We start from the raw sequence: 17,531 nt of genomic DNA on the forward strand, positions 1-17,531 counted from the left end.
TATTTTGTATCACAGGAAAGCCCGTCTTCTCCTCCAGAGAATGGCGTTAGTGTATGATAAGATATTTTTGTAATATCTCACCCCACCCCTGGTTTGTGCTGGAACAGTGCTCCTCAGCCTCCCTCAGCTGTGTGTGTGTGTGTGTGTGTGTGTGTGTGTGTGTGTGTGTGTGTGTGTGTGTGTGTGTGTGTGTGTGTGTGTGTGTGTGTGTGTGTGTGTGTGTGTGTGTGTGTGTGTGTGTGTGTGTGGAGACGTCCGTGCCACTCCTCAGGAACGCCATGTGAAAAGGAAATTGCATGCTAGCGATCCGTCTCCATGGAGCGTCCCCGAGCCGAGAGCCGACATTATTTCCTCAAGCACAGTTCAGCGCCTCTGACGAGCAGCTCCTCATTGTTTTGTGAACTAATTGCAGTAATTGAAGTGGAGCTCAAGGATCTTCTGACCTTAAAAAAAAAAAAGAGAGAGAGAGGGAAAAAAAAAATCTTTGTCTCGCGGCTCGTTTGTACTCCAAACACACTCGAACCTCTGTTTAAAGTAACGATTCAACTCAGCGTGTGGACGGGTTATGCTTATATGGGACAGGTGTGTGTGTGGAAGCCAGGTCACATTAATACACACATGTAGACGAATACGGGCATGGTGTTTGTGTGTGCCTTTTCTCCAGCTGGCTCTGACACGAGCCGCCTCCTGTTGTTGCCGTGTGCTTGTGTTTGATGGAGCATGTGGACGCCAGGCACTCGGGCCTTTATACTGACAGTCTACAGGATCAGTTACTACAGTGCTCTAAAGTGGTTGCTAGGGCGTGGCTTGAAACCTTCCTGAGAAACTGATTGATTGACTGATTAAAATGAGCCCGCCCCCATGTGTCTCTATGACAACGGGATCCACAGTTGGGTTCAGTTTCAAAGTTCCTATGAAAGTTACCGGAGCAGGGATACAACTGTGAGAACTTCCTGTTTGAGTGGGGAGAACCTTCACCCGAATGTGTCAATGGGGCAGATTTGGGCACTTTTTTCGCCTCGGGGTAAAACTTACGAGGTATGTCCCGACACAGCTTGCAAGCCCCTTCAAATGTGTTTAATTTTATATTTCTACAAAATTCTTGCTCTGCGCTAGAATCCGTCAAAGTCTGAATGTTAAGTCTGTGGAATTTTCGGCCCACCCTGTGGGGGCAATTAACCCCCCACCCCTTAGAAAAGTCATAACGCAGTCATATTCCCACATAAGCCGCACGATTTGATATCTCTTTCATGTGTCTACGACAAATGGTACGAGACTAGTTAAAGACGAAGTCTTCGTCTTCTAGTGGAAGACGAAGAAGAAAAAAAAAAGAATAATAAGCCTGTGAGATAATAATAGTGATGCTTTCCAAGCACCACTAATAATAAATCTTATCAGATTATACCATCGCATTTTTGAATTCTCCATTCTGATTAGTCATAAGGTGTGAATTTATTTCCATACAGAGTGAAACTTTTGTCTATATTAAGCTTGAAGTATCTCGAGGGTGGATAAAGTTACTACGTTGTCGTTACAGATTGATCTCATCTGCAAGTCGCTTCACACCACAGAGAGAAAAATGTTTTTACTGTATGAGAGTGTTGGGTTTAAACAAACCGAACCAATCACCTCACTGTAGTAAACTGTGCCCCGTGTGAGGGGCAGTGGTTGCTCAAATGTTTAAGGCTTTGGGTCACTGATCAGACTGTGACCCTCAGACTGTGAACCCCTGACAGACTGGTCAGGGGTTCAAGCCTATTTAAGTTGTGTAATGACGTGCCGTAGCTGCTCGATCCGGTTCATCTGCCTATGTATTCAACACGCAATCAAGGAGTCTATTCATCATAAACTGTGCTTTTTATTTAAAGCCAGGCGCAATAAACATTTTATTAAGCCCACACTCCCGCTCCCGGAAAAGCTGCTTATCTTATATCTCACGAGAGCCTACTGGGGTTTAAACAAACAAACAAAATAAAAGTCTACGCATGCTGTTTATGATGAACCGATTGTGCCAGCTTATGAAAAACAGGAGCGACTCGCGGATTGGCAAGATCTGAAACGTTCTCCCAAATCTTAAAGGTCTGGGTTAAACTTTGGATTCTCGTTAATGTTCGACACAGAACAGATACTACAAACACGCTTACTAGACTAGACTAGACTTAAAGGAGCGGTCGGCAATACAGGAGAAAAACAACTCCCAAATTCATGGACGAGCATGGGACACGGCAGAGACATGACGACTTGGGGAGACGATCGATTATCAATATAAAACCTCATCGAGAACAAACGCCCCTTGTTGCTGTGATCGGCTGGAGTCGTGCCGTGCGCTGCGGTCTGCCCCACTTTTGTTTGCTTCTGACTGTGAATAAACACCAGATTTTTATCAGACACCGAGCAGACTAAACCATGACTAAATTTGACAAAGTATATTGGATTAGAATCACTGACTCCACTTTTAAATACTAAGCTACACACAGAGCAGACGGTTTTTATGTGCTGCTTCGTCAGTGGGAGAGTAAATACGAACAGCTCATTATAGTGGAGAATAAAGGATTGCTAAATGCATTTAGGGCCGTAGCAAGCGCTTAGACGTTTCGTGATATGTGATTCGTGATTCGTTATGTTTTCGTTATATTATATTTATTGTGTCAATGTAAATTGTTAATTAATTTAGTATTATAAAGCAGGCGTGAAGAAATGCCTGTATTGCATGTGTATTGTACAAAAAATAGACACTGCAGTGCACCAGATATCAATATTTACAATTTTATATATATATATATATATACACACAGTATTTTTAGTGTGTACGTGATTGTATAAAATGTCTAAAGTCCGGTATATTGTATGTGTGTGTGGGAGAAATGAGTCAGCCTCACCAGTTTCAGTGAATTAGTCCAGGAGCACGATGATGGACAAAGTTTGTCCTGTAAGACTATCCTGGTGATGAATAATCCTAAGGTTTGGAAAATTCTCAACAAAACAAAGTGGACAACAGCTCTGATAATGTCAAAATTGCGTTTAACGTGCTTGATTAATTTCCTTAGACGCGGTTACGGTCTTTGGCCACCTGATGGCAGTGTGGGGAAAAGTGATAGAGATTTAGTCAAGTGGATTGGTATGATTACATTGTATACTCGTGTCAAAGGTGTACAAGACTCACTTTGTCAGACTTAAGAACAAATTCGACTTACGGCCGTGCCCCTGGAACTGAACTAGTTCATAAGTAGGGGACTACCTGTATATATGTTTACATTTGAGTTGCCGTACCTCTATCATCCTGCAGGTGGTGCACCTCTGCTGTTCAAATAATTTGCTAATTTTGTTTAGTATTAAAAAAATGTAAAAATATTATCGGGATATTTATAAAAACCTGGTGCTTAAAAATCACAATACAGATTGAATCAGCTTGTAGGTATCGTGATATTGCATCGGACGGTCCACGGTGAGAGTACTTTAAATATTGCAGTGTAAGCTACGGGTGAAGCGGTGCAGGAAAAGTAGTTAACGGTTATTAAACCATGATCAGGCGCTTTAATAGAGAAGCAGTCACATGGTACACACAGTTTCTCACGCTGATGTGCACAGGTGGGGCCTTAGAGACGCTGTCGGCCGTGCTGTTACACCGCTACGCAGCAGGCAGGTTTGTTTCTGTAGTAACATCTTTTTTCTTTCCTCCTGCTATGAGTGACACCGCCATCCTCTTCCCTTTTCTCTCAGCAGTATACATCACTGCCTGTACTCGTCTCCTGGGTTTTTGACAGGAATCCTCCCATTCTTGCCTTTTTTTTTTTTTTTGCTTTGGCTTTACCTCACTCACTCACCCCCCCCTCCCTCCTCCCTCTCTCTCTCTCTCTCTCTCTCTCTCTCTCTCTGCTCTTTGTTCCTAGTCAGCATGTCTTTCTGAGGGCGTGGGTGGCTTGTGGCTTTCACGGTTCCGTTCTCGCTTTGACCCCTTTTAACGTCCTCGCATATCTCCGATTCCCTCTCAGCTCGCGCCAGTAATAACAGGGTGCAGTCCGGCCGCACCGCGGACACCGTTGGCCTCGCGCGCCGGACAGCTCTAGAATTATACCCCCCAAACACCCCCCCCTCTCGCATGATGGTGGACGCCGGCTTGGGTCGCGAACCCGACCTGACCCGCTCCGGGGACACGAACCAGAGCTCTCGGCCAAAGTCCTGTCCGTGACCGGTTTGCAAATGAAAGAGTGTAGCGCCGGTATAAAAATCTACAGGCGGTGTTTAACTGAAGGGTCGACGTCGAACGTTTTCTAGATTGCAGCTGTGTTTCTAAGGGGACGACGCAGGCAGGAAGTGAAATGTTAGCAACGGAAAGGAAGTGCTAAAGGAAGCGCCTCCCTGTGTACAATTCGAAATAACGCCATGCAGGCTTTTTTCAGACGTACATACAGGAAAAGGGAAAAGCGCCTTCCCTGTGCTTAGAATGTTTTCCTTTACGTTTTTTGCCAGGAGGATTTTGTACGAGATCACAGCTAGTCAAATTCCTCAAGTATGTTCCGTTGCAGATTTTTCACATATTTATACTTCATTTTTTTTTTCTTATTTATCGAGTCTCCAGTTTTGGAGCTGTAACTTACTGAGAAAAGTGCTGCAAAGTTCTGTCAGAAATATAACGAGCTACAGTGTGTTCAGAGACAGGAGACAGAAGGAGAGGATAAAATTCTCTGTAGTTTCTGCTAGAAAGAAATTGACATCTTGTCTACGAGACGTTTTCTGCAATAAAAAAAGGAACTTGAGGGGGGGGGAAATGAAAAAATCAACTGGCCAATGAGGATGCAGCATTTTAAGACCCTCCCACACATGACATCATTATAATTTTCTTTTCGCACTCTAATTTAATTTCATATAAGCTCATTCCGTTCCACGACAGTGTTTTAGATATTTATAAATAAGTAAGATTAGTGTTTTGAGAGTCAGAGACACGTCTGTATCCCTGTTCATTCTCTCCCACGTCGCTTTGTTCTTTTTTTTTTTTTTTTCCATTCTCGTCTATTTTAGTCGGCCTGCCTCTTACCTAACGGCTCAGAAATCACACCAGTCTCGTTTACACACCGTCCTCCGTCCGCCATGACGAAGCGGAGACAGGACACGTACAGCATACAGCGTGTAGCTCCATCCAAAGCTGCGCGCTCGCTGTGTGTTTCTTGCACGTTTGTTGATCGAGGGACTGTTTTGTAATTTCACTGATCCACAGTCTGAGCTCTGTGTGTGTGTGTATATGTGGGAGGATATGTCTCGGTGATGATACTGTCTTGCATAATGAGTCGTTTTAAATCGCCTGCTGTTGCGTCGTCTCTTTCGAAGCGGTTTAATTTCTAATCTCTGCTGCATTACACGCGTTACATTATTATAGTAATAATAACAATCGTCATTACTCTGTGGCTCTTTCCAGATGCCCCCGTCAGTAAATCCGGGCCGTCGTACTCAGGAGGCCCGCGCATCCAGAGGCAGGAGCAGGTCATTCATCTGTCACCTAAGAAGGGCAGCCAGGTGAGTTTAAATTTTTATTTATTTAAATATTTTTAGTTTTTTGAGATTTGGTGATCTGTCAAACAAAAGCAGGGGGAAAAAAAACACTTGCAAAAATGATCAAGTGTGGTGTGAGATGTGATCGTTTTGATTAGTCCTCACGATTGCGTATCTGTGCGTTTCCCGTCTGACGCAGTCCGAGGGCCCGTACTCGCACTCGAGCAGTAACACCCTCTCCAGCACGGCGTCCAGTGGCGCTCACAGCGATGACAAGTGGTACGATCTCGGTGGTGGTGGCGGGGGCGGCGGTCAAGGAGACGTCCCCGAGTCCGAACCCAACGGTCTGGGCGGAGGCGGGTACCTGCAGGGCTCCTCCGCCGACAGCGGCATCGACGCCACCTCCTACGTGCCCCATCACGGCAGCGCCGGCTCGTTGCTCGCCGTGAGCACCTCGGCGTCCCGCGAGAGGGTGGCGTCGCCGTGGCACGGGCCACCGGAAGGAGGACGGCGCGTACTCGAGCGCTCGCCTCCGGCCGCGGAGTCGCCTGTTGCTCCTGCAGAGGCTCCGCCCACCCGCAGCCCTCCGACGCATCTGCTCATGCGCGACAGCAGCACGTACAGCCTGAGCGAAATGGCCTCACACTCCAGGTGCGCTCAGGTCCGTCATAGACACGCAGCGTAATGTTCAGGGTTCAGATTTTAATCTTTTGTCTCTCGTCCTCATAGCTCGCGTCACTCGGGCAGCCCCGGAGTGCTCAGCTCCAGTCACAACTCTCCCCGAGACGAGTCCCCGTCCGCCACCTCGCCCTCCTCCTCCTCCTCTCAGAGCTCCGTCTCTCCAGGACCCAAGAGCTTCTACCCTCGCCAGGGCGCCACCAGCAAGTACCTGATCGGCTGGAGGAAACCGGGGAGCACCATCAACTCCGTCGACTTCGGAGACACTCGAAAGTGAGTCATGAAGCACTTTAAAGCCAGTCAGATTCAATTAATTGCAGGCTTTTTTCTTTTATTATAATAATAATAATAATATCCATACTTTACACAGCGCTTAATGTTTTATTTTTGTATTTTATAATGGTAAGAATTTGATCAATCCTAAATAGCAGCAATAAAAAAAAAAGTTTGCTCCCATTATTATTCTACAGTGCTCAATTGCCCCCTTGTGGTCAAACACGACTATGACCATGAATTATAGTTGCTTATACATAATATATCGACAGCATAAAGCTAATGTACAGGTTAGAGCTTTGCATCGTCATAATCACAAACACAAGGGTTATTCCAACTATTTGTAATAGTTTCATCATCCTAATTTATTTTGTTTTCCGCCCAGGAGACCACAGGGTGAGGGCGCGGACAGCGGACCGTCTCAGACCCGGCCCTCCCTCAGGGACCTGCATTCTCCTCAACCGCTGGGAAAATCCACTGTAGAGGAAGATCTGAAGAAACTCATCACCCTTGACAGTCCTCCTGCCATCCATCATGACGACAAGGTGAGAAGCTCAGAAAGTTTACAAATTTTAATTGGTCAGTATGTGTTGATTAATTTTTTTTCCAACGGTCACTGATTGCGCGACGCTTCATGTGCGTGTGTCTCTCAGTCGCTGCAGCCGTCGTGCTCGGGTGCGAGCGGTACGGGCCGGCGCTCGCTCCACCGCACCCTCTCAGACGAGAGCATTTACCGCGGCCAGCGCCTGCCGTCTCTGGGAGACGCGGTGTTGGAGCAGGCGCTCGCCAGCGACGTGCTCTTCAGCTGCTCCACCCTGCCGCGCTCGCCCACCACCCGCGGCGCCCCCCTGCGCAGACCCTCCTACAAACTGGGCATCAAGATGCATGGTGAGTAGCTCGTGGGTACGGCGCCGTTGTCAGGGGTCACTGTGTAGGGTGTTACAGCCGAACTCTGACCTTGCTTAGAGACAGATAAAGACAAATTAAAAAATTGTCTCCGTGTTTTCTCATATCAAGATTTTTTTAAGTGGCTGTTCTCTCGGTGTAGCATCGACACTGACTACACATGACATGTATCCTCCTTATAATTAAAAATAACAACTATTATTTTATTTCGGCCTTTATTAGGTACTGTATAAATTGGATAGATGAATAGACAGGATAGATGAATAAGCTTATTGAAAGATCGATAGAAAGATAGATGGATTTTAGATGAACAGATGCATGGTGACTTGACAGTGTGGATGGATAGACAGATGGAGACGATAGATAGATAGATAGATAGATAGATAGATGGGGTGATCAATCAATTGATGGATAAATGGACATTTAGATGGTTGGATGGAGAGATTGATGAGTGGATAGACGTTTAGATGGGTGAATAGTCAGATGGAGAGTGGCGAATAAATAAATATTTAGATGGATGGATGGAAAAACAGATTTAGGGAAAGATTTATAGAGTATATTCAATGGGTAGAGGGATGGAGAGATCGATGGATGGATAAATAGACATTTAGATGGAAGGAAAGATTGATGGTGGGATATTAAGATGGTTGGATGGATGGACAGATAATGATAGTCAGATAGAGAATGGTGAGTAAATGGATATTTAGATGGAAGGATGGATGTAAGGGGAAGATAAAGTATATTTAGATAGAATAATGGATAGACAGATGGAGAGACGGATCGATTGATGCTTTCTTTGACAGTTGGATGGATGGATAGATGGAGAGATCAATTTACATTAAGAAAGACGGAGAGATCGATTGATGGATGGATACAATCCATCAATCGTAAGGACTGGTGGATCGACAGACAGATGGCAGGTGAGATTAATGGAGAGATGGATTGAGATGGATTAATAGACGGATGGAGAGATGGATTGACGGGTGGAAACGTTGATGGATAAACAGATGGAGAGATTGACAGATATATTTACGCAGGGATAGATGGATGGATAAACAGATTGAGAGATGGATGGACAGATTGATGCATACTTTGATGGATGGATGGACGCCGAGGGAGACATGGACGGTAGACGGACATTCAGATTACATCACACGCAGACATGAAGTGAAAAAAAAAAAGCAAGAATAATCTGCTTATACAATGATAATGATATAACCCGATTGTGTAACGTGTGTATGATTGTTGCCATGGTAACATTTTGTAGGAGGTTTATTTTTATCCCGCGCTGCTCTTGTTCCATTTAATTAAAACCTTTTTTCTGTGTCGCTGCAACCTTTTTGTTATTCCACTCTTTATTTATTTTTTGTTTATCCTTGCATAGTTTTTTTTTATTATTTATTATCTTTCATTCATGTCCTGTGTGTGTGTGTGCGCGCGCGTTACTACGGATGTCTGGACCGATCTAATTTATTTTAAACAACTTCACGTCTCCAGTCAGACGCACATAGTCTGGTAGCGCAGTCGGTGTAGACGGCGTCTGCTTTAGTTGAGAGTTATGACGACGTGTGAGGGTCGCAGGACAGGTCTACTATCCCCCCCCCCCACAACCAGCTCACAGTCCTAGTGTGTTATCAGTGTCACAGCCAGACTCAGTCAGCTGACACGCACCGTGTGATGTTTTCTCATTGGCCGTGGGTCAGGTGACCTCTCCGCGTCTGACACCTCTCTAGCAGACCTGCACGAGCGCCAGAGGTTGCCGTCTCCAGAGCTGGGCCTCATGCCCCTGCCGGACACGGACGCGGACAGCGGCTTGGACTGGAGCCACCTGGTGGACGCCGCCAACGCCTTCGAGGGTGAAGGGAGACCCCCACGCAGTGAGCCATCCTTTCTCTGTCTCTCTCTCTTTCCGGCTCGCCTCGCTCGCTGCCCTGCGCTCCGATCCGCCCACGCCGACGCTCCCGATTACAGACAGACTCAACCTGACGTGTCTATTGTCTTTTAAATCCAAATTCCGTTCGAGAGTGCGCGCAATTTAATTTCCTACTCGAACGTTAAATGAGCGGTTATGTAAATGAAAATAAAAGGCCTGTTGTTTGTGAAAAGAACACATCCTTGACACATAAAAGCTTTCATCATCGCTCTGTGATAGAGCCGAATATAAATATATATATATATTTTTTTAATCCTGAAACGAACTCAGTGCTGTGGATTTTTTCTGTGTCTGAAATAAAGGGTATTCAGATAAAAAAAAACAAAAAAAACAGCAGCATATAAATCAGTATTTTTTTATACCAGGAACGAAGAATTCTATAGTACAGTAATATATTTATTAGAGAACGAGATGTGATTTATATATTTAACGCTGTGGAACGTCAGTAATTCAGGTCTCATTAACGTTGTAGCAGAGTTCGGGTTAAAACGTTACCACTGATACTGAAGACTCCTTTCGTAAACGTAACAAAAACATCTGTTCTCAGAAAACACAGCCTTTTTTTTCCCATCCACTTATATATATACACACACACATATATATGTGTGTGTGTGTGTATGGAGCCGTTACTATAGAAACGTTGATGCAGTAAGGCAGCCTAACTGAACAATCAGACCGGAGGTTAATCGGCAGTTAAGTAGTGTCGGAGCGCACGGCCGTGTGTGACACACACCAGGTTTATAATGCTGACTGCATTCACCACAGAAGTACTGACACCCCCCCCCCCCCTCTCTCTCTCACTCGCTGACATCATCACGTCCGCTCTGCTCGTCTCAGTCCAGAGGAGTTTCATGTTCAGTTCTCAGGACATCAGTCACCGTGGTGAGAGTGCAGTGAGCTCACAGCAGATGGAGCTGCAGCCCGTACCACAAACCCGGCTCTCTCCCAGGTCAGCATCGTTCCTACTGCCCCTCTAATGCCCCCTCTAATGCCCCCTCTAATGCCACTGTGTGAATACTGACTCTCTCTCTCTCTTTCTCTCGTCTTAGTGATATCCCTGTGGGTTTTGCGGGGAAGGTCTCTCAGCTCGAGGCTTTGGTGAAGATGCTGCAGGAGGACTTGAAGAAGGTACCGTATCAAACCTCCAGCTCAGGGAGTAACATTAGGACCTGGGAAGGAAATAAATATACAGAAATCAACTCACCAAGAGGAAGTAAAACAGAATGTATATGCATAAACAAATTCTTAACTAGTTAAAAAAATGAGTACATTACATAAGTAAATAACTAAAGTTATAGAAGTAAATAAAACTGAAAGTGACTAAATAAGAAGGCAAATTAAATACAATGTTAATACAAACCATCAGTAAATACCTGTCAAAAATGTAGATCAGTAAATCAAATATTTTAAAATAAAGGACTACATAACATCAGAATCAGAAGGTGAATAAACATGCAAATCAAAATAAGGTAATGAAATAAGTAATAATGTAAGTGAAACAGATACACAAACAAGTAAAGATTAAAAATAATAATGTAAATAATAATTCAGTATATATACAAACTTAGTTCTTTTGATTGTGTAAAGCTGCTTTGTGATGATGTAAATCGTTAAAAGCGCTATACAAATAAAATTGAATTGAAAATTGAATATATATTATAACATGCAAATGAGTAAATAATCTAATTAAATGAATAAAAATAAAGAGAGAAAAAAAAGAGAAAATATGCTAATTTGAAATGTAGATAAACACCCTTGTATCATTAAAAAAAAAAAAAATCAACCATGAAAAAATCTCAAAATCCAACAGAGGGCGCTGTACAGTTTTTGATGCGCGCTTATAAGTGTGAGATTACCGCAAAGTCACAGGCACATCAAGTACCCAAATACTACTGAAACGTTTTGTTAAATAAATAACACTGTGTGTAAATAGCTAAATAAGTTAGTAACCAAAGAAATACATAGAAAAGTAATTAAAAAAAAATTAAATTCAGTAAGAAAATTATGTAATATGGAAGAAAGTCCATATGGAAAAATGTAAATAATAAAATAAGCAAGTAAACAATAGAAATAAACAAACACAGCAGTAAGTGGGTGTATGAATGGGTTTTCTTTTCCACACAGCAGTTTTTGTGTCTTTTTGTTTTAGAAAAATTTATTTAATTTATCATTTCATTATTTGGATCCCCCGATGAAATTAGTTTCCCTTTACTTTAATCTCTTCTCTAAAATACAGAAAGAAGCTTAAAAACCTCTGAGCTGCCCTACATACAGTGGTTAATCAATCGGACTGTAGGTCCTACCGTCGCGGCGCTCGGCGGTACCGTTTGGCTTTGTGCGTTTGCTGGCTTTTACCGTTGAGTGGCGCTATATAACTACAGACTGACGCCTCATGCCTTAGTTCATTCTCTGCTGGATTAATGAGACACAGAGTTTTAGAACTGCACGTAGTAGCGGATAAAATCAAGTAAAACATTGTAGTTAAACAAATTTATAATCACAGAACTAAAATGACGATACAAATGTAGAATTTAAATTAAATTAAATCTTATTAGGATCAAATTTAAACAAAATAAATGTTAACACAGTGAGCCTTTAAATTTTATCATGTGTAATTAGAAAAGACGCGTGTAGGGTTTTGTGTCGTCTTATATCTTGTGTTCTTTAAATTTATAGTAGATTTATTAACTAAAATAAATGACCATAAAAATTATAACATTGTCAGGACGTTCTACTGCGTCAGCTGATGTTGGTCATTCAGCCCCGCTTGTGTTTGTGCGTTATTATAAGAATGAAATGCAGTAGACTGTTATGATCTGTAAACGGGTTCGACCCATGTTGCACGGGCGGCACCATAAAGCACGGACACGAGGAGAGGTCTTACGGGAAAAGGGTAATTTATTTAGGCAAAATAGAGAAGGAAAGTGTTGAAGGAGGGAGAAAGGAAAGAATGGGATAAAGGTTGTGCATGTGCAGTTCCGGGGGCTGTGCCACACTGGCATGCGGGCACACAGCTGACGATAAGTGTTGGTGCGAGTGGCAGAACTGAGCACGCGGAGGCAGCGCTCCTGCACGCTCCCTCGTGACGGCGCTTCTCCCGCTGTCGATGGCCGGCGCGAGTTCTCGCTGACGCAAAAACCTAACCACACTTTTCCTCTTCGGCAGCGGGGCTGCGAGGGCGGGCACGGTGCGGGAGTGAAGATGCCGCGGGAGCTCGCGCAGCTCTTTCTCGCGCTGTCCTCAGCGCGGAGATCAAAGGGCGGAATTCTAGTGTCCTTGTTTAAAGTGCCTGGCCGCGTCACATCTCCCCACTGACATGCTTTTTTTTTTTATATTCTCCATTACATCACGTACTTCCCAGACCTCAGACAAACCTCCGCGCCTTGCTTTTATAATGCGGAGCAAGCCCGAGATCATATTAACGTTAATTATCGCCAGCCGGCACAAATAGGCGGCTCCCGTCCCTTTGCTGCCTATTCAGGGAGCCTACGGAGTGAGGGAGTAGTTATAGTAGATTTGGGCGTACACCCATCACACGCGCACGCCGTGGCAGATCATCATAATTGTCCTAAACTTGTATTTCATAAGGTTTTCCGAGCGGTGGTACAGCGCAACGGGGGTCATTATTTACTATTAAACATTAAACGAATTTACAAAACTTAATGCGTGCGATTAAGCGCTGATTCTACGTAGGAAAGTAAAGAAGAGGATCCTGATGCTCAACATTCCGGAGACCAAACCCCATTTAAATTAAATTAACAAATATTGCATGTAAATAACAATAGCCCACGTTTAAAACAGCATTTTATTTAGATTATAAAAAAAATAATCCTGCATCTGTTTTAGGTGTTCCAGCTGCCACTGTTCTAGAATTCAAATTAAATCAAATCTTATTAGGATCAAATTTAAGCACAATAAATGTTAACACAGTGAGCCTTTAGATTCTATCACTTGTAATTAGAAAAAAAGCGTGTATGGATTTGTGTCATCTTATGTCTTGTGTTCTTTAAATTTATAGTAGATTTATTAACTGAAATAAATTACCATAAAATTAAAACAGTGTTAGGACGTTCTACTGCGTCAGCAGATGTCGGTCATTCCGCCCCGCTTGTGTTTTTGCGTTATTATAAGAATGAAATGCAGTAGACTGTTATGATTTGTAACGGGTTCGACCCATGTTACTCAAACAACTCAGTTCAGGTGTAAGTAAATGTCTGTGCTGTTTGGGGGAGGGAGGTGCTAATGATTTGGTCGGCTCTGTGTGTGTGTGTGTGTGAGAGAGAGGGGGGTGTCGCGGTGGTTGATTATTCAGTGAAACAAAGGCTCAGCTGAAAAATGTTAGGCACATCAGTCACTTAACCACCAATAAAAGGTATTTGAGTGTTATGATAGTTGTAATATAACAGATGCGCACTGAATACTAAACCTAAACCAGGCACGGAGATTAATGAACCAAGATAGCCCCCATACCCGTTTAAAAAATAAATAAATACCAAATAATATTATTGTGTATAGACTGATTAAAAACAATGCAATTTATGCTATCATAAGGAAAATAACAAGTTCTTCCATTCCAATGATTAAAAAAGGTAACAATGTCAACTTTAGAATCTAGAATCCAGGAGATTAAAATTACACAAATTGAAATCACTGAAAGTCTCCAGAAGAGCCTCAGATTCAAGTGGTTTTTAAAGTGTGGAGAGGTCCATTAGAGTTTCTCTGAATGTATAGGTGAGAACAGCCGATTCACACCTGGGGAGGGTGAATCATTTGTATTTGAATGTTGTCTGGCATTGTAAAGCACTATAGTGACACTAAAAGAACAACCCAGGATTAATAGGAATTCTTATACTGCATAAACATTATTTAGCACAAAAAAATTCCTCGCCCTCGGGAAAACTATGCGTGCGGTTGAGCGCTGGTTAGACTATAGGAAATTAAATCGGAGGGTTTTTATTTAGACTATTAAAAAAATAACCTGCGTCTATTTTTAGGCGTGCCAGCTGCCACTTTTTAGTTAGAGGTTTTCAATACAAAGCTTATAATGCCCACATGACATGACGGAATAAGGCACGGCTGGTGATGATTGGGGTTTGTTGGGTTACAGTGGATTTTACTACGCGGTGTGAGTGCAATGGCCATCCGTCTGCTCGCGCTGACTCTGCTCTCCGCGGATGGCCCCCTCCCACCTCTCGCTCCTTTGAAGTCCCCGGGCGCGTTCCATTTGCCCTGCTTGCATGCCGCACTTCCGCGTTGTTGCACGCGCGCTGCATACACAGCGCGTATTAAAATCCACTGTAGCCCAACAAACCCCGAGTATTTCATAGCGCGGGGTGCAAGCCCGGGCAACCATAGTAACGATAGCTCACCAGTCATGTGTAATTCTGCGGTCCCGCTGCTTCGCATGTCTGAAGGGGAGGCCGCCTAACTAGTGAGCGAGGAGCGATATTGATTTGGGCGCACGCCGTGACAGGCTGAAAAAACTGTGTCAGATTAATGTGCAAAAACTATATAATAAAACTATATAAGACTACATGCCTTTATAAGACTTAACTTTTATTTAAGCGCACTCACAATAACGAAAAAACGTTGTGATTTTGTAAGTGTTGTGATTTTGTAAGTGTTGTAAGCTGTGCTGCTCTGTTTTGTTTTTGGTGAACTTGAGCGCGTCAGAAAATGAACGCAAACGTTTTTTTTTAAAGTCTGCTTGCTGTTTTCCCGACGCGTTCATAATCATTAGTCTACTTCTGCCGGTGCGCTCTGGAAAACATAATGCATGCGGCTGAGCGCTGATTAAAACTATGGAGTAAATTAAAGAGGAGAATCACGATTCTGAAGTCCTGAGCCCAAACCTCATTTAAATTAAATCAACAAATACTATAAGTAAAAAAAAAAAACAATAGCCCACGTTTAGAAACCGTTTATAAATTCTTTCCGACATGAGTTGGCCCGGTGTTATGCGCAGAGCTTATCCTGAAGCTCAGAAATCACTGGGCATGTTTTCTAAATAGCCGCTATCTTTAACAACTGATGGAGGTTTTAAGCTGTATACACACGCATCCCTGCCTAAACAACTCTTAAAACTACACCTGTGACACAATAACAGTAATATTTCAAACATTCTGCAGGCTGATATTTGGAGAAAGGAAAGAATAATGAATAAACCAGTTGTTGGGTCAAAATAACCCAACCAGGTGTTCATTTGTAAACTACATCTCATATGAGCCAACATGAGCAACCCAACAATGTGTTTAAAGTACCTGAAATAATCCAGAACTTAAATAACAATAAACAGATACAGAGATACGCTGTATAACGGTCACTGTTGTATTTACGGCAACGAGCGAAAATGTCACTTTGCGCCACCTGGCGGCCATTTTACGAATGACTTTGAAATGCAACTAATTTATTTTGGCCGCTGACGTTTTCACGCGGCGGTAAGCGCGACGGTAATAACCATTCCAATTGATCAACTACTGTATGGAAGATTTCAGTCCTGTGTGTGTGTGTGTGTGTGTGTGTGTGTGTGTGTGTGTGTTGTCAGGAGCGAGAGGAGAAGCTGAAGCTCCAGTCTCAGATCAAGCGGCTGTGGGAGGACAACCAGCGTCTGCAGGAGGAGTCTCAGAACTCTGCGGCCAAGCTGAAAAAGTTCACCGAGTGGGTCTTCAACACCATCGACCTGAACTGAGCCCCACGGCTCCGTCCTCGTCCAGCTCGACCCCGGGACCAAACACGCGCACCGCACACACTCCACACGAGCGTCCCCCGAAGCGCTCAGAACCACGACGCAGGAGCCACCAGTCTGTCTCTCACACCCTCCACCACCACCACCACCACCTCCTCCGCCCAGTTCTGACTCTGAGCCGGGGATCTGCAGGGACGACCACGGCCACGCCCATCTACTACCATCCAGGAGCGACTCGACACTTTCCTTTTTGTGTGTGCGTGCACGTGTGTGTGTGTGTGTGTGTGTGTGCTTTAGGGGCCATATTTGTGAAATTACGCTGGGTTGCTGTGCTATCCGGAGTCTCTGTGTGTGTGTGTGTGTGTGTGTGTGTGTGTGTGTGTGTGTGTGTGTGTGTGTGTTTTCTTTCCCTCCCCTTCTCTCTCTCATTAGCGAGGCCGGTGGTGTGACTCTACAACGCAGCAGTACAATCAGAAGACGAGACAAAAAGAGGGAAGGAAGGAACCATCTGATAAAGATTTTTTCTTTTTTTTTTTCTCCTTCCTCTCCTTCAAACTCTAAAGCAATAGACTGATCTCCTCTATGCGTCAGCGGAGAATAATAAAATCTCATCGTGTCGGATTCTTATCTCACGTCAAGCAATCACAGGTCTGCGGTACGAACGCTCGGAACTCTCAAAGACCAGGGTTTTGTTTTTTGTTTTTTGTTTTTGTTTATTTTTTCCCCTCTCTATCTCTCTTTTTTTTTGGGAACAAATCTAATTTATTCAGTTTGTATTATAAATAAATATCCGTACAGTAGACCGTTAATGTTTATTTTCCAGACAGATGCTCATTATTTAGGTGTATAATTAATATTATTATCATCATTATTATTATATTTTGTACATCTCATTTCAGCCTGATGCCGTTATCTTCTGCGTGCTTCGTGGTGCCCTAGCCTGCCATCGTCGTGTTGCCTTAGTGCCCTCTAGTGGTGAAAAGTGATCATTTCACTTGCAACAATCTATATTTTAGTTGTTTTTTTGTTTTTTGTTTTTGTAAAAAATAAGAACACAAGCGTTCGCTGTTTCCTCCTTTTGCATTATCTTAATCAGATATCAAGCTCAGGCTCAGTGTGTGTGTGTGTGTGTGTGTGTGAGAGAGAGACGAAGTGAGTTATTTGATTCTAAAGTTATTCTGACTGAGGAAACGGATCAGCACAGGAAGTAGATTTCTGAGTTTCCTGGCGGAAATCCGGGGAAATTGCAGGACAAACCGGAGTGCCTGCTCAGAGAACGGGGGTTTTAATCAGCCGATAATCCGTACGGCTGAATGGATACAGCCTGTAATCTCGTCGCCATCTCTAAGCGCCTGGCTAACCCCTACCCCCCCCCCCCCCCCCCCACACACACACACACACATACATATACACACACACACACACACGTTTTCAAACACGCTGGGCTTGCAAAGGTCGAACCAGGAAGGTGTTGTTGACCTCAGTAAGCGCGCGCACACACACACACCCACACACACACACCCACACGGCTGTTCCTGTGCTCCAAATGCTCACAGGCCCTCTACAGAA

General features: G+C 43.8%; 1 protein-coding gene across 7 annotated transcripts in view; it reads left to right on the plus strand.

The window, feature by feature from the left end:
* Positions 1 to 16,762, plus strand: part of sipa1l1 (signal-induced proliferation-associated 1 like 1) — an 82,808-nt gene extending 66,046 nt beyond the window's left edge. For 5 of the 7 annotated variants that reach the window (XM_053488910.1, XM_053488912.1, XM_053488911.1 and 2 more), the window contains 9 exons: positions 5,414 to 5,511; positions 5,687 to 6,138; positions 6,217 to 6,438; positions 6,824 to 6,983; positions 7,092 to 7,326; positions 9,048 to 9,221; positions 10,115 to 10,226; positions 10,327 to 10,405; positions 15,822 to 16,762. In XM_053488910.1, coding sequence (XP_053344885.1) covers positions 5,414 to 5,511; positions 5,687 to 6,138; positions 6,217 to 6,438; positions 6,824 to 6,983; positions 7,092 to 7,326; positions 9,048 to 9,221; positions 10,115 to 10,226; positions 10,327 to 10,405; positions 15,822 to 15,965 — 1,676 coding nt within the window. In that variant the 3' untranslated portion in view covers positions 15,966 to 16,762. The remainder of the gene's footprint in view (positions 1 to 5,413; positions 5,512 to 5,686; positions 6,139 to 6,216; positions 6,439 to 6,823; positions 6,984 to 7,091; positions 7,327 to 9,047; positions 9,222 to 10,114; positions 10,227 to 10,326; positions 10,406 to 15,821) is intronic. The other 2 variants (XM_053488915.1, XM_053488916.1) reach the window with 2 other exon arrangements.
* Positions 16,763 to 17,531: the final 769 nt, after the last annotated feature.

The sequence above is a fragment of the Clarias gariepinus genome, chromosome 27, assembly GCF_024256425.1.
Source record: "Clarias gariepinus isolate MV-2021 ecotype Netherlands chromosome 27, CGAR_prim_01v2, whole genome shotgun sequence".
NCBI lineage: Eukaryota > Metazoa > Chordata > Actinopteri > Siluriformes > Clariidae > Clarias > Clarias gariepinus.